Below are 24,531 nucleotides of genomic sequence, written 5' to 3'. Positions count from 1 at the left end.
CTCATCCTTTTCTACTTTTGACTACACTTCTTCAACAGCTCTGGAAAAGCCGGCTGGAGAAGCAGAGAAAGCTAACTTGCACGCACACACAAAAGACACACTCACAGAAACACTCACATGCACATGAAAACACAATAATTACAACACACAAATACACATGTGCATGTATGCATGACACTCCCACAAGGACACACGGATAAACACACACACACACACACACACATACACCAGCAGCTACATGAAGTAGCTGAGGTTCAAATAAAAGTAAAAAACAAAATAAAGAAGTGTGAGCAGTGGAAGAGAGAGAGAGAGAGAGATAGAGAGAGAGAGAGAGAGAGAGAGGAAGAGAAAGAAAGACAGAGGAGGGTCTAGACTTACAGGAACTACTCTCACTATCGCTGGTGCCAGAGGTTACCAGCTCTGGAAGGACAAGACAGGTCAGAGTCAGCAACAAACACACATACAAACACAGATACAAACAAACACATACATTTCCATTCTTTCTATATCACACAATCACTGACACACATTAACTTATAAAATTAAAAAACACACACACACACACAGTCAGCAGCACAGTCTCTTTCCATTCATTTATGCATTGTACAATCCCTACCAAAACATGTGTGCCATGGCCAAAAGTATGTGGACACCGGAACATTACAGTCTCCAAAAGAAAATACATTTAATTACTTCCTTTCATATGTCTCCTTTATTACATTAGGAAAGGTTAAACTAAGTCCAGAGGATTCCTCTGAAAAGCAGCCAGAAATTTAGTACTTTTCCAAATGTAATAAAGGAGGAATGTTTCAGGGTCACTCCAGAAATTTAGGGTTGTACTTCCACAAAGTTGGGAGACTTGTGAGAGACATATTAAAAGGAAAAAAAAAAAGAATAGTCAAAATCAAAGCAGCAGAGGTTCAGATATTCTGACTTCAAACTCCAAACACTGGATCCTACAACATCCCATAATAACCAGCAGTAGCATCTTTTATTAGACTTTCCCACCTCCTAAATGCCCTCTTCTGTCAACCCTACACCTCCAGTTTGTAATGCAGGATTTTATAAAAGGTCTCAAGTCCAAACTGAGATAACCAGAAAAAAACAGTACATGCTCCTTTCTTACTTTGTCAGACAAAATCATTTGCTGTCATTAAATGTTGTGCAGTTTGCATTTTCCACTGGATGAAAAGAGAAACCTGAATCTGACTTTATGTGGAAATAAATGGATGAGTTCTGTGCGGAAGGAAAACCCCCCAGAACATTTATTCAAGTACTTTGGTGTACTTGAGTATTTAGATTTTATGCTACTTTATACGTCTACTCGGCTACATCTCAGAGAGAAAAACAATACTTTTTACAAATTAAAAACCTATAAGGAGCATATAAAATACAAGGCATTGCTATAAAGTAATAAAATGTATATACAATGAGTACAATAAGCTCTCAGCAGCCTGCCACAATATTAAAATACTGCTGTTACACTGTAACTAATCGTTTTTTGGCTGCAGTGAAGTAGGACTTTAAATCCACAATCTTTACTGGTAACTGAGTATTTTTAAGTTGTGGTTTTGCTGCTTTTACTTAAATAAAGATCCTTTCCTAAGCCATCGGGACAAAATAAATCACTTAATTAGTCCAACTCAGAAAGTTTTGAACACATTTTTTCACAGGATGAGGACCGTGGATTTCTTCTTTCATCACTTACATTTGAAACACGTTTGTTTTGTGGACTTTTTCTTTGAAGTTTTAAAGATGGCAACACTTTTGGTTGTTGGCTGACTTACAGCTATACTCTTTGTATGTTGTCAGAACTGATTGAACTGAACTATCCTGGAGAGTGACCTCAAACATCACAGTGTCCGTTTCTCCCTGTCCATCGTGTTCCTCTTCCTCCATCCAGGAACGGGAGTGAGGAGGAGGAACTTGAAGGAGGATTTAAACAGAGAAGATTGCGGAGGAGGTGGAGTGCACGCTACACAGTGGAGCTGGAGTCACATGTACTGACCAGCAGGTGTCACTGATGGAGAGAAGACCTACCTTTATCATCCTGGTCCTGCAGAGAGAGAGACAGAGAGAGAGAGAGAGAGAGAGATATATGGCATTAATCATCATACCCAAGATGATCATAACAGTATCTTGTCATCAGCAGAATCGCTATTTGAAAGCTCATGGGCTCTCTAGTCATCTCTCACACACACACACACACACACACACACACACACACACACACACACACACACACACACACACACAGTTAGACTAATTGCATATTTCTCACAGCACTGTGCCAGGAGATACAGCATGTGTGAGTATGTGTGTGTGATCATTTTTAATTATCAGTTCTTCACCATGCAGAGTTGCTGATTCACACGGTGAGAGGAAAACAGAGGGAGCTGACAACACAGTGATATCAATAGCTTGTGTTAGACCCGTGTGTCAGCTCTCACCGTCACGCTGTGTGAAGCGTGATTAAAGTCACGTCGTCGCCTCGCATCTGAACTTAGAGAGCAACTTTCTACATCACAAATATCACTAGTTAGTGTATTTTTAAATTAATCTTTAATTAACATTTTTCCTGGAAACAAATGGAGAGGCTGTGACTGACTTTCAAATATTTTAGTCAGGAATTCTTCGACTCATTGATGTGTTGACTACAAATGAGTCATGGACATTGAGGCTCTTTAACAACGTCAAACTTTTTCCTCCTTTGCTCCTGATGGACCAGTGTCCTAATTCCTACGGCTGCTGGAGGGTTTTGTCAGTTAAATGCAAACAAATGCTTTTGGGCACCTGCTGAACTGATCGACTATAGTTTCTCTTAGGATGACACTCCCTGTTGAAGCTGCTTTTAGCTGCTCTGCTGTACTTCCTGAGCTTGGAATACATTTTCAGCCTCTGCTCTTAATTAAACATTTAGCTGCTTTTAGACCTGTGCTGCAGCTCTATCCTTGTATTTTATTTTTAGGTGGACATTTTGTGATTATTTTAGTTTCAATGATTTATGTGAGGCACTTTCAATTACCATGGTCTCACAACAAAGTATAAAACAAAATAAAATAAAGACTTTTTATCTCTTAAAACAATTTCTTTTCTCCATGATTTTTGGAGGTAGATGAGGTTGTGCCAGAAATCCCTGATCTGAAATTACCCTTTGTATAAAATATACAACAGAAATATCTCGTCTTGCCATAATATATTGGATTAAAGGTGAATTACTGACTAATTATAATCTTTAACATAATCAGTTGTTGTGATCTCATAGTAAGACAACTTAAATATGATGAATAATACAAATAACTGTAGTTATGTGGACAGGTAAATAAGACAAGAAAAACCACCTCCTGCACTTGCTTTAACAGCATTGCAACACACTCACATTGAATTTTCATCTTAAAACTGAAGCGCACGGAAAATAAGTTATAATGAGATTTATATAGTATTCACGGTTTATCTTGGTCTGCAGTTTTTTTTTAAGATAATGCATTGCAGCTATTGCACAACAGACGGTTCTGCACTTTTATTAATCTGCCAACATTTACCTTAAACAGCTGTAATTTGAGAATGTTTAACACACACAAGAGAAAAATAGCAAACTCTCATAAACAGAGTTAATTCTTTATTTCAGCTTTTATTTCCAATGTTATGGTTGAAAAGGGAGACTTGCTATTTCTTATGACTTCACTGTTCTGCTTTCATAGACAGCATGAACCGATGATATGACTGCACAGCCAGAAACTACTGGTTTCCAAACTTGCAGCAAGTAGTTGAGAATTATTCTGCTCATAATAGATTTTGTGGTTCTTAAATTGGAATGTAATCAGATGGATGCTGTGACAAATTGCTCCTTTGAAACAGATAGTGGTTTCTGTTTAATTTTATTAAGTATTACAGCCCTTAAAGGTTTTTATGACAAGTTGCTGCTCACCGATCTGTCCTGAGACCTCGTCACTCTGACCGTCTTTAACCTCGACCTCTCCTTCTTCTCTGCCCTGGAAGACAGAAGGAAGGAAGGAAAAAAAAAAAATATTAAGAAAAATGCTGAGAAGGGACAGATGCCAAAAACAGACAGGATGAGAAAGCAACAGTAGGTAATGGTAGTTAGTGACAGGTATATGCAGGAACATTTGCATTTAAACATTTCAGAAACATCATGTGACCTTCCTGTAACATTTAGACATCATCTCATCTTTCAGTGGTTTAGTTTCATCATGCTTAAACGCTGCCTACACAACAGTGACTGTTGACACTAAAATAATGATGAGTTCTGATGATGATGATTTTTCCCCCGTGGATCAAAACTGTAAAGACAGAATCATCATGACGTATTCTAAAATATTTGGCTCTCTGAAACTCTGAAACTAGTTTAACCTCACATCCATTATATCAGATCTTATCTCTAAAAATATAAAAAACAAAAGCCAAAATATCACACAATATCCATTTATTCAGAGATTAATTTTGTAGCCTATGATACTTTAATTATTTTTGGATCTGCTGTACATCATCTATGAGCATCACTATGAATTGTGGCGTTTAATATCCAGATATTCTGTAAATTGACAGTAAAGAGGAGATAGCACGTTCATGTTCACTGTTCTGAATGGGCTGCGATTACCTTATAATAAATGCAAAGGGATAAGAGACAGCGACAAGAGCGAACTACGTCAGCCATGGGATAGAAAAGACATTTTCCCTTCATAGACAGTCTGCTTGCTCCTGCTTTGGAGACATTTTTGTCCCGCAGGTTTAAATTTAGATTTGTCACTTCCTGTGCTGGACCATTTCCTGCTGCTGATCATGTTCGCTGCTTGAATTTCAAATAAGGTGAATCTCCAGTGTCTCAGTTAAGGGGCCTGTTTCTTTCTGGAAGCCTCATTTTATAATTGAGGTCAGATGTGTTTTTGCACAAAAGTCTACAATAATGCAGCGTTTAGCTTCCTAATGTGTGTAAACAGCCGAACAACTGTCACTGAAAACAAACCAGCAGCATTGTGGACCACAGCAGAATTTACTATAATAATGAAAGGAAAAAGGCCGTGCTTCAGTTTTAATCCCTGACGACAGCTCAGCTCTGAAAGGTTTTACAACCAAACAATAGCATCACCACAGCATGTTTACACTGCATCAGCAAATAAGTTGTCTTTACTTTTTACTTTCAATAGTCCTCTTCTCTTCTTTCCTTCTTACAAAGAACATGATTAAAATGTAATTTCCAAAAACTATTGGTTATTTTACTTGAGAAGAGGAGGAAGAGGAGGAAGAGGAAGAAGAGGAAGAAGAGGAGAGGAGAGGAGAGGAGAGGGGAGGGGAGGGAAGGAAGAGGAAGAGAGGAAGAAATGAGGAGACAAGAAGATGATGAGGAGCGGAGAAAGGTGAGGAGAGGAGAAAGGTGAAGAGAGAAGGGGCTGCAGGTGAAACAGATAGAGGAAGAGAAGAATGAAGAGAGGAGGAGGAGGAGAGGACACAGAAAGAGGAGTGGAAAAACAGGACAGGATGAAGAGGAGTGGAAGAGAGAAGCGGACAAGGAGGAGGAGGTGAAGACAGGGGAAGGGAGGAGAGCAGAGGAGGAGAGGAGAAGTAACGGAAAGAAGAGGAAGAGAACAGCAGGAGAAGAGGTGGAGTGGGGGAGGAGGAGGAGAGGAGAGGAGAGGAAAAGTAAAGATGACAGGAGGAAGAGGAGAGGAGCATAGAAGTAGGGGAGAGGAAGAGATGTAGAGAGGAGAGAAGGGGAGAAAAAGAAGAAGGCAGAGAGGAGGCCACGCCAGGTGAAAGAGGGGAGCTGGTATATATGCAGAGAAAAGAGGAGAATAGAAGAGAGGTGGCAGGAGGAGGAGACAAGGAAAAGAGAGGAGAGGAGGGACAGACAGAGGACAGCTAAACAGCCGATATCAAAACACTGACTGCTAATGTCATTAATTAACTTCGCATTACTCATACCACATATCAAATTACATCAGCCTCTAACAATTCAATATACTGCATGTTCTAATATCTGCTGTTTTAATGCCTCTAATGACACCCAAACCTCTGGTGGGTGTGTTCCAATATCTTCTTTAATACTTCATATCTTAAAACCTCAGCCTACGCTAAGTTAAGTTATAATGGTCTTTTATTTTAACACTTATTAACATTTATTCTATTACCTTAATGCACCCACCTCTAACACCCCAGATTCTCAGCCAGCCTCTATTCTAACGCCTCAGTCTATTAATTCCCCACCGTCCATACCCCTGTGTGACAGTCTCTACATCCATCCCACCCATCTTCCGTTCGCTCACTCCTTCACTTACTCCCACTCACCCTTGTTGCCTCTAATCCCTCCTTCCCTCTTTCACTTATCTTTCTGTCACCTCCTCCACGGTGGAGGGAGAGAGAGAGAGACAGGGTCAGCACCTCTTCACAGGTTTACATTCAGCAGATTCTACATGATGATGACGATGCTTGCAGGGTTATGAGCTAACAGTAAAATGACATGTAAACTGAAACTAATTTGAAACTGTTGAAAGTGAGGAGCTGAAATCAAAAGGCCCTGATGTCTTTATGTTGATAACATTTTGCACCAACATCACAGAGCGGATCAGAGGAGGACTTAAGAAATAAAAGCATCAATTCAGTCAGCCAACTCATGTGGAATTGTTAATGTGAATGTAGAGGATGTACAACAGTGCTGATGTTTGGCGTCAGGCTTTGACCTTGTTGCCACCTCACCAAGCTCAGGACAGCCAGGAGCGGGCAACAACAATACTTACTTCCCTCATGGGAATAACACTGTAGACTGGGATACTACAGCTGGATAATGGGGTGGAGGTGGGGCTAGCTGAAATGCTATATAAAGAGCAGAAGTAGTGTGGAAGCAGGAAACAGCAACAGCGCTGATGGCTTTAGTAAGCTCAAATCAGAGATAGATATGTTGCAGTGAGAGGAGTATGCCATGTGAGTGTAGCCACAGACTTGAGTTGACTGATTCAATAAAATCAACCACCCGCTCCCGTCAGACACCCTTTGAACTCTGACCTCCTGCGGCTGGGGATGACCCCGACTTCGGGGCAGTTCGGGGGCGGGGGGCTGAGGTGACGGGCGGGCCACCACTCCTCTTCGCCAGCGCTGCTCACGTGGAGGATATCCCCGAAGTGAAACGGCAGGGCCTGATTGGGCGCACTCAGATCAGATGCACTTCCATCGTAGTCGAACAACGCTCTGCAGACAGAGAGACGCAGCTTCACGTTACACACATACATCTAGAGCAGTGATAAACCCAGCTTCAGTGTGTAGACCCAGTCTGCTACAGGCTGCAGAGACATGACTGACTGGTAATAATTTGGTGACATTGATGAATAAATGCCTTTTATTTTTTACATTGTACTAAATAAGTAACCACATTTTATTTTTACAGAATATTTTATAAATATTATCACATTTCACCCTGTGTGACAAAATCAGTTCAGAGTTTAGAAAAAACAAAATTAAGGTTGACTTACAGATTTCTACTGACAATTTGATAAAGACTTGAGACAAACGAGAGATCTGTAGTAGCAAATAAGAGAGTAAACAGCTGAGGATTTTTTTTCCTACACTATTACTTTTAATTAATGACCTTGTCCCTGTGTATATGCCTGTGTGTGTGTGTGTGTGTGTGTGTGTGTGTGTGTGTGTGTGTGTGTGTGTGTGTGTGTGAGTGTGTGTGTGTGTGTGTCTATGCAATTGCACACATCTGTCTGTGTGCCTGTTTGCATTTATGTGTCACTGTTGTGTGTTTATGCGAGTGTGTGCGTGTGTGTTGTGTCTGAATGGTGATCTGTCTCTGTGACCACAGAGCTCCAAACCCGTCCAGAGGGAAAAGACCTGGGAAAGTAGGCCAGCAATATGTGTGCGTGTATGTGTGTGTGTGTGTGTGTGTGTGTGTGTGTGTGTGTGTGTGTGTGTGTGTGTGTGTGTGTGTGAGTGCGTATGCATGTGTGCAAAGGAACTAGAGCTGAAATAACAGGCATCCCCTAAAGTCCCTACTGCCTTCATCAATAAAACAGAACAGAGACAGAGAAGGGAAAACCATGAAACCATGAGAGAAAATCAGACAGAGGTACGTATACACACACACACACACACACACACACACCACTACACACGAACAGCACACACAAGAAGCACACGACACCAGCGATCAGAAGTGGGCACTGACACACACACACACACACAAAACAGCTTATGTTTAATTGATGTGAGATTAAAGATGATAAAAGAAAAAGGACATTATATTTTTATCTGGCTGGTAAAATGTGTCTATCGCCATCAGAATAGACTGGACATGACGATGAACACAGATCTTATGACCAGAGGGTCAACACTTCAACACTGTGATGGTACCTGAACAACAGCTGCAGTCAAGCTGCTCCACTGTTAAGACTACAGCAGGGGACTTTGATCATCAGAGCAGATGACCCTTTACACTGGTGTAAACTGGGCTAACGCATTAGCAGGTAGTGATAGGAAACATGAAATGGAGTTCATAAAAATGTTTATTTCAAAGCCTCGTTATATCCTAAGAATTTCTCAAAGTTTTAAAGTCTCCTGGAAGACACTGTGTATTCTGGTATTAATTACACTGATCACAGAGTGAAGATTGGGAGATTGTTATTTTCATTTCGTTGTGTTGATATTGATTTTGCAGAGAAACCGAATAGGCAAAACCACTCCATTTAAACCCAAGTAAATATTTCTTCATTATTCATTTATTATTGGAAACTATTCTTCATGAATGCCGAATTGTATGTTTGTTTATATTAACTGACCTGTTGACTTTTGAATTAAAAAAAGTTCAGCATTTGGAATTAATTGGAGGTTTACCAACATATCACTCTCTATTGATCTTTAATTACATGGCTCTCTTCAAAAACTTTATTCATAAAAAAATATAACCTCACAAACCTATAAAATAAAGTGTAGCCAGATCTTCCTAGTCTACAGTTTCAGCTGCATTTTTATCTTAGAAGAAAATTTATGAGTGAGAATATGTAAAGAGTATAATTTCCACTAAGCAGGTCATACGCAGGTTTGCTGTGTCAGCGGCTACACGGCTTAGTGCGACATTTACAGCTGTTTCTGTTTTATCATAAGAAATGAAAACGTTCCAATATAGTAAAAGAAATTGCATGTGAAAGGTTACAGGATACACTGTAAACATGAAGTGCACGGGTTGTGTTTACATTAGTGGATCCACAGATACACACGGTAAAGGGCAGCTGTCAGGTGTGAGTGTATAAATAACCTTCTTTCCTTCATAATGTCACTACTCCACAGAGTCAATGCTTGGATGCTTGGAGAGGAAAATATAAAAAAAAAAAAAAAAAAAACACACATCCCAAATGATTTAAACGCTTTGGCAGCCAGCAGGTTACACTGACGGATGGTGTGTAGTATTATTGAGGCCACAGCTACTGTATGTACATCTCTAAATCATTCACCTGTTCTCAGTATTACACTCAGTTTAACTCAGTTTAATGTGGGAGCCTCTTGAGAGCTAATTACTTGCGTTACGGAGCACATTTTAATTACTCCAGTGTGTAATCTAGACTGGCTTTACTCTAGCGTGTGTGTGTTAACCTGTGGAAATTCAAACATTCAAAATTACATAGGTGTTGAGTTTACACATCCAGCCCCTTGCTGCCAACACTATATTGCAGTTAACCTTTGCACTGAGTACTACCACGTATCGTCTGCAGTCATTGGAAATGTTCTACGACAGTAACAGAAACAGCACGTGGAAGGTTACGGGATCATGCTGTAAGTGCAGGGTTGAATCTACACCAGTGGCTCCACAGTAAAGGGCAGCTGTCTGATGTGAGAGTGTAATGAACCTTCCCTGTCATTATTCCATAGAGTTCATGGTTTAAGAAAATATAAAATAAAGTAAATAAAATATAAAAATATACATGTTCCACACATCCCAAAGGATGTTGCAGCTAGCAGATTGATTATGTGTAGCATTACTGAGGCCGCAGCTATGTAAACGTAGCTCTAAATCAATTACCTGTTCTCAGCATTGCAGTCATTTCAATTCCTGTGTGGGAAAACCTCTGAAATATAATTACTCGAGTCAAGGAACACACATTAATTAGTGACAGAAATAGGTAGCCAGATTTTACACTGGCTTTTTCTTCCAGACAGAAGTGTGATGTATTACCCAAACTGTATGGTAGATTAACATCTCACTGAATGCTCATTTTCCTGCATGTGTACTTTGTCTCAGAGGTGAAAACACAGGGTGAAAAAAGCTGCATGATAGTGCTGTCTAATACACAACAGTCAATTACAAGTTAGTCATGTCAGTTTTCACTCACTAAAATAATAAAATGCTTTGAAAATCCTCAGAAACTAGTATCATTTCTCAGTACCCAGTAAGACACAACACACAGTCCTCAAACCCCAATTTATGATCAATGCATCAATTTTTTGTCATGATCAGACCCTCACACACTGTAAGGACACACACCAGCAGGGTATATATAAATATAAATAAATTAGGATTATAGACACTTTTACTTTCAATCTTCTGGGAACAGAAAAATACAAACATATAAAAGGACACCTAACAGCTGTATAATTTATTATGTGCATTACGATTTCAATGTAAATACAAAAATAAGTTTAACATAGAATCTAGAATGTAGTGTGTTGTTCTAATGGGCATGGCGCTTTATCTTGTTACCAGTTATTTTGTGGCTGTGCCAGCCTTTACAGGTGCAGTGAAATATACAATTACAATGTCGAGCTATCGAGCTATAGAGTGTGTTTAAAATAGAACCATAACGGTGTGAATGTAAAATAAGGAGAGGACACACACACACACACACACACACACACACACACACACACACACACACACACACACACACACACACACCGTTCATACAAAGGACAGTAATACATACTGTATGTCACCTTGCCTCAGTGATATTTCCTCTGAGGAAAGGTTAGTCGGTTCTTACATATTGTACACATGCATACAGTAAAAACCCCACACGCATATACACACACATACTGTAAGTACATGCATGAACACACACAGCAGCCCAGAGCACCAGACACCCCCAATCTGTCACGCACCAACAGCCTCACCACGACCAATCAGCTGCCTGTCAGAGGCTTCTTTTTTTTTCATATTTGCATCATCCTGATTGGTCATTTATAGGCAGTAACCGGATACAGGAACTTCTCGTATGACAGTGATCCATTATGTGGGTTATTGTGGTGGTGGTGGTGGTGGTGGTGGGAGATGGGGGGGTGGGGGGTTACTACATTATTCCCTATAACCTTGAAATGATCCTGGCCTGATTTTGACTCGACTTGAAGGAACGTTGTCATTAACATTCACGATGTAAATTGATTATAGTACGGGGTGTCATGAGAATTACCTGGCGCATGGAAATTTCCTTATTAAATCTATGATTATACAGTTGTCAGCTTTTCTCCTGGTTTATGTTCAATGTGTTTCTTTTTAGCCATGCTAGCAGCGAGGCTCTACGGATGGCAATGTAGACACACTTACACTGAAATATCTCAACAACTATCAGATGAATTACTGTGAAATTTTGCGCAGACATTCATGGTCCCCTGAGGATAAGACCTACTGATGTTGGCCCCACCAGCACGTTGACGCATGTGGTTTTGAGTGAAATGTCTTGGCAACGTTTGGACAAATTGCCGTGAAATTGGGTACAAGCATAAACTTTGTTTATGATCAAATACCTCCTTAACTAATGGTATTTCCATCAGCCTCAACAGTGAACATATTAAACATTATACCTGCTTGGCATCAGCATGCTCACACTGTCATTGTGAACATGTTACTGTGCTGATATGAAAGCACTGCTGTGCCTAAGTGTAGCCTCACAGAGCCAAACAGACTCTTAGTCTTTTTGTCATCTGTTTGTTCATAAGCAGAAATAAATGTTGTGTCTTTAATGTCTTTCTGTGAAACTCACTGCAAAATGATTTAAAGCTGAATGAGCAGTCCATGCAGGAAACTCAATAAGGAGCTGACTTTGATTTAGTTTTGCTCTGTGAACCTGCTTGTTCTCTTATAGCAGTTATCTAAAAACAACAACTGCTTTTTTTCAACTGACATTGATTGTGTTTTTCTGTGAAATATTTTTCTGCTACTGGGTCTGTAACTGCTCTCTATGCCAGGTCACTCTTGGAAAGACTGGAAATTTCATCACTAAACAACAGCCAAATGAACTTAAACGTCATTATTATTGCATCATATCACTCAAATGCATCATTTTATGAACATCCTCATGCAGGTTTCTTCTGATTTAATCAGATGAGGAGTGGACAGGCCCTTTCTCTTCACTAACCACACAAAAACTGGGGGTGCAGACTTAATTTATGCTAATAATAATCATGCCTATGGGTGACTACTTAAAAATTTAACAAGGGTGACGGCAAGCAGCTGCAATGTCATGTTTCTTCATATATTACTATTAAAGTCTTCAGTTCACAGTGGTGGCTTTGCCAAGTAGGTCAACACAGGTTTTACATAGTATTGTGGGTCGAGGGCGTCCCACTTTAACACACTCTAATAAATGAAACTGAAGGGAATAAAAAGCAGAATCATATTTCAGTCAGATGTGAATATAATCTGCTTGTTTTCTCAGAGAAACCAGATAAATCTCTCACACTTGTTGGACTACACCTCCCTGTGATCTGTGAGCTGATGGAACTAAGTTTCAGGGGACCCAGGTGGCCAAATGTAACCCTTTACTTACTACACATCCAAATAAAGTTCTTCTTCATGGAACCGCATCACATCCTTACATGTGTCAATAATGATTCCACTGGGCACTTAATCCTAAACATTAAATCACATTTTACCTCAGTCACGTTGTACATCTGTCCTGCTTAGAGAGGACTTAGTCGCCCTGACTTTATGTGAAACTGACTGTTTGTCATGGCTATTTACTCCCTCGACCGCAGGCTCAGCTTATCATGCGTAGGGTCTGCACTACAACCTTGGTTGCCATGGCAACTGCTGTCTGGGGAATAACCAGCTAGATGCTGTCAGTGATTTTTCAGCCATCCCAGAGACAAACAAGGACCTATTGCTTTTAGGGCCTACTACTAAATGATCTGTGTACTCTAAGGCCTCATTCTACCTAAAGACCTAGTGAAGGAGAAATCCCTTCACACTCCCGGATGGCTGAATGTAACCTCTGGCCTATAGCTCCCTGTACTGACTGTGACCTCGGCCCTGCTCTGTTTTGTGAGTCAGTCTATGTGAGTCTGTGTGTGTAGTTCAAGGTGAATGTCCCAGCTGCTGCTGCTGTTGCTGTTGCGGCCTTTTCCTTCCAGGCCACTTGCACACAGTTCAGGTCAGATGTTCCTTTCATGCACAATAATTGTCAGCTGAGCTTTGAGGTTTTTTTTTTATTCTTTAGTAAAAGTAAGTTTTTGTCACAAATAAAAACCCATGAAAGACAGTGCAGCCTCGATCTTTTTACTTCTCATGTCTCACAAAAGAAATCTAATCTAGTTCCTATCTAACAGGCAAAATCATTGCAAATGATAATGCAGCAAACCCACAAACATAGCAAAGATTTTTATAACCAGTGTGCTGTTTTTACTGCACCCTGTGGCAGAGGAAGTAACTGTTTTCACTGTGATTGTGGGAGCTTAATGTGGTTTACACACAGAGCATCATAGGGCTTTGTGCTACTAAATTGACTTCCAGAGTTCAGTGAGGATTCCACTGGATGCCATCCCAAATAATGTAAAACCCCCTTCTCTCAGTCTGAGCTGAGGGTTTAAACGCTCACATAACTCCCACTGTCTGCCTGTATTCACAAAGAGAGATCATGGCTTCTCTCTTTGGTCTTTGGATCTAGGAATGAAATATAAATCAACAAGAAAAATACAGTTTGGTTTTTGAATTCAAACCGCTGACAGAGACAATGGCTGATAACATGTTTTCAAATTATTTTCATTTGTAGGTTAAAAAAATGTTTCCTTAAAGCCTACCCAGTGGATTCAGCCATCAGCGTTACCATTAAAGCTGCTTTACCTGGCTTTGTTTCCACATTATTGCTCTCCCCAATGTGACTTATCTGGACCTGCTGACCTAGTGCTTAATCAATATTTCAAATACTGAGATTCTTGTGAAGAAAGGATCTAAAATGCTGCTTCTGGCCTCTACAGAGGAAACTGAGGCGAGAGGGGTGATTCAGCGAGGACTGATCAGCCAGGACAGATGAGGACAAGAATGACACAAGGACAGAAGGACACACAAACACACACACACAAACACACACACACAGAAATCAAGACGTGACAGGCGATGGATGTGTTTGTGTGCGAGCTTGAGACAGTATTTGCCGGACAATCTAATTGTGATTTCAGATGTGATAACCTCTCTTTCAGCATCTCACACACACAAAACGTAAGAGTAGACAGCTGAGATAAGACCTTATAATAGTTGTGTCACACTGAAGGACACTGGACAATCAGCCACCTTTGTCTGCTGCAGTGTGTGTGTGTGTGTGTGTGTGTGTGTGTGTGTGTGTGTGTGTGTTACCTGACGTAAAGTGTGCGTTTCTGTGTGGAGCGGAGCGACGTGGAGCTGGAGCTGACACTGCTGGTCATCATCTGTTCCCTCAGGTCATGGATCTTCGCCTCGAAACGACTGTACTCTGCACACACAGAGAGACACACACACAGAGGACAAACAGAGTTAGACCCAGAAGAATTGAGATGACAGGCTTAGCTTTTGACTTTAATGCACTGGCAGAGGTCTGATCATTTCCCATCTTCCAACAAATTCCCTATAAAAATCACCCTTTCATCTGCTATTTAAATATTTACAGAGAATCCCATTTCAGCTACTTTTAAAGCTACCTGTTGCTCCGTGTTAGAAGCAGAGACAGACAGTGATTTTTGCTTCAATGACCTTTTGTTCAGTAGTTCAGAAACCACATTACGGTACATGGATCAAAGACGAGTGCAGAAGCATGAACAATCACAGCCTACAGGATGGCGCGCGTTCATTTTCAGCGTAAACCACATCTCCTACAAATGTCTGTCGTACAACGAGCACACAAGTTTATTTTTCATGTTCGAGTGCAGAAAGGATCCTCTCGGTGCTGGATTACCCTGCTCAGCGACAGACACACAACTCTCGGTGCACGCATACACACAAACTCATAGACATGCAGACGCACACACTGAGCTGTCAACAAATTCTCTATAGCCATAATCTAATAGTCTGTTTGATCTGAATATTAACTCCTGTTACATCAGACTCGATCCATGTCAATAACATCAACACCAAACACCTGCTTACACAACCACACACACCAATAGTCAGCTTCAGACCACTACACTGACTCAGACATCAGATTCTACTAGAATAGGACAGTAAATGCTAATCTTACATGCTGAATGTAATATTATTCATAAATACATGTTTAAAGCTGCTGTACTTGAAACCTGAAAACAATGTGAAAGGGGTCGCTTGCTTTAGAGAATTATAACCTGAATCTGCAGCAATTACATTTCCTACAAAATGTATCCGCTGTTGCAGTTTAGTTGTGTATAAATGCAATATCTTGGAGAGAGGGGTTGGCACCAGAGAGGCCAAAAAAAATCTGTTATTGTAGATTCTAGCCTGATGATCAGTTTCACTTTATTCGCTCATTTTTCAGATGATATTTTTTATATATGTAGCTTGCTAGCGTTGTATAAAGATAGCGTCCCTTCTCTTAAGACCACATACTAAGCTCTGATTGGTCAATTTCCAACTTCCAAATGACAAAAACAACCACTGGGGTGCACAACACCTGTTCGAAGGTCAGGAACCAGGTTAGCAATTTCATTCAGTCTTAACTTTTAACCATTTCCTCCTCCCCTCGCCAACATGCCGACAACCAATAAAACAGCTTTACACTTTACAAGTCTATCATACAATGATTGACATGAATGAATGTCCATCTTTTTGAAGACAGGTAGACATACTGGAACACCATAAACCCATGTCAGTGCTGTCATATACGTAGCAGCTGGACATGTTCAGACAAATCTGACTTCAGCTGCCTACATGTCATACTGTAGGTGGCAAACAGGCGAGTATTCACTGAACACAAGAGTCACATTATACATGCACACTGATTTCACACAGTGACGTTCAAGCAGCTCAGCAGTGGTGTGACACAGCATCACTGGTGCAGCACTTTGAAGGAGTCATTGGGCTCATATTTTCGCTTTGGCTGACATGCTACAGATCCACGGAAAACAAAGTTAAAAGTTTGACTTAGCAACTGAGAGATCAGGAAAACAAACAGGAGTTGCCAAATAATGGTTGAATTAGTTTCCTTTCACGTTTTCACCCTTGCACATAGCACTTTAATAATCAGCATGTGAATCCATGTTTCTGCTTAAAGCTGTACAAAACCACAAATTTAGGTGCTGATTTTGTACACAAATGCAAAAACAAATTTTCAAACAGCGCTTTTAGTTTAATTGGCAGGAAAAACTGATTGTATCCCCCATATCAGCTGAATGACAAGTAGTAAATTGCGAGAGAGCAACCGGTTGGCCAATCAATGCAAAGAGCAACGATTTGCTCATACACTGCATGGCAGGCCTGTGCTTTAGTATCCTCCTGCTACATGCAGCAAAAACACTTTAGTTTCTGACCCATTTTTTTCTAGTGGCCATAAAAATGTCATTGTGCCTCTTTAATTATAAATGTACATTATTTATGAAAATGCACAAAGTGGGAAAAACAAATGATATAATGTGCTCTCTGATGCGCGTTCATGGCTTTTAGGATGATAGTTTTCATCCAGCAGAGAGCAAGTAAAAATAACCAGCAGGTTGCTGCCTCACAAGGACAGTCAAATGTGGTGTTTTTGATCCAGAGTGGCTGCATATAACAGCAGATGTGTGCTGTAATAAATCCTCACTGACTCTCCTCTAGTCTTCTTAACACCACACAGCTTCCCAGAAACCTCTGAACTAACACACGGATGACAACGCCGCTGGCAATAAGCCTGAAAAAGCCCCTCTGAAGGATGTCCCTGTGTGTGTGTGTGTGCGTGTGTGTGTGTGTGTGTGTGTCTGAACCATTACTGTGGACTACAGAATCTAATTAACCCTGAGTAATTCAATCATACTCGAGGTACACACAGTCAGGCGCTCACACACACATGCACGCACGCACGCACGCACGCACGCACGCACGCACGCATATGCACACACACACAGGGAGCTGGAACCTGCAGTATCTCCTGATACTTTTTCCTCTTTTTCTGCCTCTTTCTGTTTTCCTCTCCTTGTTTACCTCTCGACACACACAATCCAGCCTTTAAACACTGTCAAAAACCAGCCTACAACACCCAGATCACAGCTCTGATTTCCCCGAAAGCATTCATTAATCTAACACACTGACACTCAAGGACACGAACAACTAAACCGTATTAAAGCAGCTCAAAGTCACGCAAGTCTGAAATCACTGAAATACTCAGACAAACATGATCTGAACATGAACTTTTTTCCTACAGCTATGGTTTTAAAACTACACACTGATGTTTTGGAAAAAGGACTTTGATAGATTTTTGTTTTCGCTGGAGGACAGGAAGATTCACCTCTGTGTGTCCGGTATTCACTCTGTGAACGTGCTGCATTTCATGCCAAAGGTGATGTGCAGTAAACATGGACTAGGTTTGATTCATGCCAAAATCAGATCGCCACACTTAACAGAAGCAAAAAAAACGCCTCCAATCTTTCCATAACAACATGAAAATCAGGCGCCCTTTTGCTCAAACTTTCATTTTTGGCTTTCACCTTCATGTTTTCATTGCTGACCTCAGTCTGGCGTTTTCAATCTCAGCTCTAATCCTTTATGAATTGATGGATTAACAGTTTTATTCTTGTGGGATTCCCTGGGTTCAACATGACATAAGAGTGATCACAATTACCAGATACTGTACAAATTTTCACATCATCAACATCTCAACTGTCCCTGTCAACACGCATCGCCTCGACACAGCATTATGGGATTAAGAGTGAGAGAGACACAGAGAAACAGAGAGGGAGAGAGAAAACAAGACAAGAATGAAAAGGGAGAGAAAAGAAATGATAGGAAACAGATTAATGACTGTGATAAGAGCTTTGATGCATTTCAGCAAAATCACATCTGATACAGTGAGATAAAGAATAAAGGAGAGAAGTTTATCAATCAGAGACAGTGCTAAAACAATAGAAACAAAGACACTGTAGAGCTGCACAGAGATGCTGCTCCTCTTTGTGATCTATAGAGCAAAGTCTGTGTTGCAGCTAAGATATTAGTGTTACTGAATCCTGAACAGAGAGACAAAGCCTGTGCTGCCAGGGCTGCAGCTCTGATCATTTTCTCTTTTTAGACCAAAGCTGAGAGCTATGCTGCTGCGAAGTCAGAGCTGTAATCTTCATCATCTTTATCTTGAAAAGCAAATCCTGCATCACAAGCTAAAGTATCAGAGTAATTCACTTAAGTCAGTGGAAAAAAAGTGAAAAAAGATTGTTAAGGCTAAATCACCAGTGTTTCTATATCTCTGATAATCTCTTACATTGTGAGAGTCATCAGACTAAAGACAGCACAGGAGTCAACATGTTAATGCTGCATCACTGGTCATTAGAGGGATAACACAGTGTTAGAGCACCACAGACTCACAAGATCAGCGTTGTTTTTATTGATCCTCTATTAGCTTCACCATCATCCCCCAAAAACACTCAGATTCCCAGAACTAAAGACAGAGATAAGGGTTAAACTGTTACCTATAAACACTGATGCCAAGATGTTGCCAGAGGCAAGATGTTAACAAGTAAATCACTTCAGGTCTGTCTCTCCCAAATCCCGCTCAGCTGTACTCACATGCTGATGGCAGACGGGCAGCCTCAACGTCCGCACGATGTGATGCCGGCACAGTGGCTCTCAGATCAGTGTCTGTGTGTAGGTGTGTGTGTGTGTGTGTATGTGTATGTGTGTGTGTGTGAGAATGTGGTGTGAAGCTTAAAGTCCCGGGATATGAATGAAAGGAAAAGAAACACCCAAAGAGAGAGAGAGAGAGAGAGAGAGAGAGAGAGAACGAGCGCAGATGTGTGTGTGTGTGTGTGTGAAACAGAGAGAGAGAGATGATGAAGAACGTAACGTCAGTTCCACGTTGGATTCAAGCATGTGAGAGAGCCCCAGCGGAAAGATGTAAATGTGTGTGTGAATAGAGTGAATAGAAGTGTGTGTAGGTATGCAGTGGTGTGTGCCACAGAGAGAAAATATGTATGCATGTGTGTGTGTGTGTGTGTGTGTGTGTGTGTTTAAAGATCAGTCCAGTGCTGCTGAGCGGCCACAGAAACAACAGATGCTAACTCTCTCTACTACACTCCTCTCTTTCTCTATCTCTCCTTCGCTGGTGCGTTCATTTGCTCCTCCCTCTCTTTGACAGCAGCTTGCTGTAGGGCGGAGACACAGACACACGCACACACACAGTCACACACACACACACACAGTCACACACAGACACAACACACTGTTTCCTCAGGTCACTCATGCAGGAAGCTGAGTCGATGCCAGGCTCTCCTGCCCTACTTTGGCCCAGGGAATTGGTCTACATGCCACGCACACACACACACACACACACACACACACACACACACACACACACACACACACACACACACACTCACACACACACACACACACACACACACAGAGTTTTATGAATATAGATTTTTTTGTGAATCTCAATTAATAGTTCAATTCATGGTTCTTACATGGATTAATATTCATTGTATTAAAAAAGACAACAGCATCTGTCTCCATAAGTATAAGGGAATCAAACTCTTTCTGCTCTGTGTGATTAATATTTTTCTGTCTCCATCTGTTTCTCTTTCCCTCCATTTCTTGTTTTTGTCTCTGCAGCTGCACTAATAAGAAACGTATGAAAAAATATGACCTAAAACATTTTTATCATGTAAAAGTCAGAGGGTTATGAGCTTCCACAAATCCACTCAAACACACTTCAAGCTCTGCCTCGTCCTCTGGGCATGAAACTCCCTATAAGGCAGATATGAAGTTTCACATGATCAGCATCTAACTGCCTCTGTCAACACACATCACCTCAACGCAGCATTATCAGATTAACAGCAAGAGAGAGAGAGAGATGCAGAGACACAGACTGAGAGGGAGAGGGAGAGGGAGAGGGAGAGAGAGAGAGAGAGAGAGAGAGAGAGAGAGAGAGAGAGAGAGAGAGAGAGAGATGGATGGAGAAAACAAGACGTAATAGAGAGAGAAATGAAAGAGGAAGAAGAGAGGAGGAGGAGAGGAAAGAGAGAGGAAGAGATGGGGGAGGGGTTATGACAGAGACTAATGGGCTCTGGGGCTTATATCCCCTCTTTCCTTCATTTACCTCTCCTCTCCTCTCCTCTCCTCTCCTCTCCTCTCCTCTCCTCTGGAGAAGCATTGTTTCTCCATTTAGCAGCTAGCAGGGACCTTTTCTGCATTGTGCAGCTTTACTGCTATCCAACAGAAAACCATTGGAGATGGGCAGTTCTCATCTTTAAGGTTGTGGCATTGCACCAATGTTTTCCTTTCAGATCACCCTTTCCATTGCCCTCTGTTTCTTGTTTACACAAACTTTGCTTGAGAATAACAAATTGTGAATAAAAGCCATGAATAAATAATGCACTGTATTAACAGGAGTGTGCATGTAGAACCTATAAGTGTGTGTTTCTAGGAAGTTTTCAAAATCCTTTCATGACACTTCCTTCTTGCATTAGTACACATACAGTATACTTCCCCTGTCTGATCAGCTGTTGTATACGTTTACAAGAATCGACATAAGGCTCTGGTTCTAAATATACCAGTGCTGGAAGAAGCTCATCTATAATGGATACAATACAGTGCAGTAATCTATATTGGTATTGATTAACTGATCAGATTGCAGAGGAGATGAAAGGAGGGAAAAGGGACTAGAAGAGGGAAAATAAAACAATAAACGAGAGAAATATTCTCATATTAACGTAGTGAAGTTTAAATGTCAAAACTGAAGAGTGTGTTTCATCTCCGGCAGCTAATAAAGGTCTCAATATGACAGTGACACACTGCAGATCTTAAACCAGACGGCTCAGATCCCCCAAATCACACTTTATGGAGGTGAGTCAGACCATTACCACAGACACCAGTAACACTGGGGAGGAGAGGGGGCTGACAGGTGGAAAGCAACGAAGGAAAAGGAAGGAAACTTGAGCAAAAAAAAGAAAGAAAAAGAAAGAACAGAGCAATCAAATGAAGTAGCAACAGAAAGGAAAGCAGTCTACTGTATGTATTCAGCCGATGATATTCCCACAACTTGCTACGTGAAAGCTCAGAGATGGAGCTGCTAATCTCCTACTTAACAACTGGTGCACGACACACACAAACACACTCGCACACAAAGTGTAATAAGCGGGCTAACAGAAGTGAAGATAATCCTCTCTGCATCACCTCAGTATTACTGCTGACAGAGACCGCCTCTGTGTGTGTGTCATATGTAAGTGTGTGTGTGTGTGTACAGCGTGTGTATGTGTGTGTGACAGTGACAGTTGTGTGTAATCCCAGTGACTAATACTGCTGTCAACCTGCAGGCATTACCAGTCCCACATCAGGAAACTTACGGCACCGGAGGAGATCACACTTAAAGTTCAGTGCTGCGACATTTTGGTTTTCTGATGCATGTCCAGGTATTTTTCTTTGCTAAGACACTGAAGTGAAGCAGCAACACTTCACTTCAAGGCAGCTTGACTGGCATTTATTTAGGTTTCCTGTTGTGTGGTAAATTAATATTTGTTTTAATAATTTTGTTAATGTTAATTTAGTTTTAACATACCTTTTTATTCTTGCATTTCTCAAAGTCCCCTTGATACTATATGGATGCTGTATTCTTTTATATACTGTTATATTCTTTCAGTCATTTATATATAGTTTTATGTTGTAAAAAAAAATATGTTCTTTTAAATTAAACCGGTGTATTCAAAGAAGAAAACACTTTTCCTTTTACAAAACAGTTTTATTGATGGCTTTAAAGAAACTGCCTTGAGCATGTTGGGAAATTAAAGGAAATGATGATGTGCCATCATCCTGTTATTGGACCTTGTGGCCACTGTTACGCAAAACTTGCATAGTCTTGATTTAAAGGGGGACTCCACTGATATTACATGTCAAAGTCTGTTCACAGGTCTTGGGGAGTTTTACTTTATGTAAATCTGCATTAAGTTTTTGGCTCCAGAGGGAAGCTGAGCAAATTGTCCTCAAGTGATGTTGCTGAAGTCGGTGTGGGAAGGGGCTGATGACTAAAAGTTTAAAATGAAATGACGCTCTTTTCTGCCTGAGGGTAGCGGCTTGTGGGTAAATTAGCCACAACCACTGTAACATAACATACCAGACTCTCAAACCGAACTGTCAGTGGTCGAGGTGCATTGTGGGTAATGTAGGCACCAGTTCTAGACAAGGAAGAAGAATGCATGGAATAAAAAAAGATAATATCTCTGGTTCTGCTGCATCGATTTAATACTTTTACTGTCCTTCATGAGTCCAACAATGTTACAGGACTGTGATGCTCTGTCCATAGTCTTTATTGTGTTTAAAGGTTTTCTTGTCCTGACATGTATTTTATTACCTTCCTCTGGAAGAAAGTGCTTTGTAAATGCAACTATTATCAATACTGTTTGAGGGTAATGTTACAAACACTGTGTTATCACCACTGTGGGATCATAGCGTGAGTGTGTTTAAGTGGCTGAAAATATTAAAAGTATGGAAATTTACCTCCTTAGACATGTGGTGCTCATGAGGCTTTTTAAACTAACTACATTAAAACACTGTGAGCATGAGAATCACTGGAATCAGAATATCATATAGTTCATAACAGTTTTTTTTCATGATTCTCTGGTGAACATATTGTAAAATATATTAATCTCTCAGTCACATGTGCTCAGAGTCTGCTTCTAATGTACCACAATAAACTTCAAGCTAGCTTTAACTTATGTCTTATAAATCTTACAAAAACTGTCCAGTGGATAGTTTTGGGACAGAATCCAGTCCAACAGCCATGCCTGACCAAATGTGTATGAATCTGGTAAAAACACACATTTTGGAGCCACAGGTCTGACTAAACTAAATTGGCTCAAAATAGTTTGAAACGTGATGAGAAACGCCTGCGTTACTAATGCAGCATGAAGACTTTTCACAGACAACAAACACGCTCCATCTGCTGCACTTCAAAAAAACACAGATCTATATCTGCTGCATCAGCTTGAACCAAGCGTGTCGCTGCCTGCGCACACACACACACACACACACACACACACACACACACACACACACACACACACAGACACACACACGCACGCTAACACACACACACACACCATGAGGTGTTCAGCTCTGTGCTGTGTTTGGCTACAGCGGGTACCATATTTAATACAAATAACAGGAGGGGACTTGCACACACGCACACACACACACACACACACACACACACACACACACACGCGCACACAAACACAAACACACACACACAGTGGGAGAGACACTTTTCCTCTCCTGGTGGAGGTCATCATGAGTTCCTCTCTTGTTGGCAGGAAGTGTTTTTATGAAACAGAGGGAGCACTGCTGGTCACTACAAGCTGTAACCACGGGAACGGGATAGTCATGGACCTCAGATGGACACACACACACACACACATGCGCGCACAGTACTGACCAGAGCTCAGCATGGACAGAAGGTTTGATATAGAGCTCATTCAACAGTCACTAATGTGGTGTAGGAGAGTCACGACACAGACCCACACACGCACACACATACATACATACATACACACACACGATTTTCACTTAGATGGACTGATTTTTTGAGGGGTAATGTGACAAAAATCACTAAATGTTTAAGTGGAATCGGTGACTTGATTAAGGAGCAGGGAAAAGCTTGAACATTGACGCTACAGGACAGTCAGCTCTTACTGAGGCCTGCTGGACCTCCTCTGAAACCTACTGTATGTTGTCACTGTGAGAATCCCAATACAACACATACAACGCCAAGACAGAGCTGGAGCAAGCCAAAGCAACAGACCTTCAAACCATTTCAATCTTTTTACTCAAGTATCGGCAGCATTCAAAAGGACAGCATTTAGGAAAAAATGTTGTGTATAACTGAAACGTAGGCTTGAGAGGAGAAACATCTAAATATGGGGAGCCCTACTGGCTTAGGGGATTAAGGCGATGATCAAGAACCACAACATTTTCTGTCATCTCTCTACAAACAACTCTCTATTAAAGGCATAAAATTCCTGACAAATACTTGTAACTGCTGTGAATCCAAGATTAATTCAGCTGCCAGACTCCACGAAGGAGCAGGCCACAAACATTTCAGAGCCATTTCTCAAGCTACAGGTGGTGAGCATTTGATTCTTAAGAGATAGATTTTTATTGTAGTATCCCTTTAAAGCGCTCAGGGCGCTGTCCATGGTGCT

General features: G+C 40.9%; 1 protein-coding gene across 1 annotated transcript in view; it reads right to left on the bottom strand.

Moving 5' to 3' along the window:
- Nucleotides 1-24,531, bottom strand: part of LOC111237413 (discs large homolog 1-like protein) — a 105,291-nt gene that overhangs the window by 5,445 nt on the left and 75,315 nt on the right. The window contains exons 19-22 of the mRNA XM_022766536.1: nt 14,570-14,684; nt 7,018-7,200; nt 3,929-3,992; nt 2,041-2,056 (exon numbers count right to left, since the gene is read on the bottom strand). Of these exons, the coding sequence (XP_022622257.1) occupies nt 2,041-2,056; nt 3,929-3,992; nt 7,018-7,200; nt 14,570-14,684 (378 nt within the window). The remainder of the gene's footprint in view (nt 1-2,040; nt 2,057-3,928; nt 3,993-7,017; nt 7,201-14,569; nt 14,685-24,531) is intronic.

This window comes from Seriola dumerili, unplaced genomic scaffold (genome assembly GCF_002260705.1).
Source record: "Seriola dumerili isolate Sdu_G_001 unplaced genomic scaffold, Sdu_1.0 BDQW01000002.1, whole genome shotgun sequence".
Taxonomy (NCBI): domain Eukaryota; kingdom Metazoa; phylum Chordata; class Actinopteri; order Carangiformes; family Carangidae; genus Seriola; species Seriola dumerili.
This window is presented reverse-complemented; position numbering and strand designations above follow the sequence as displayed.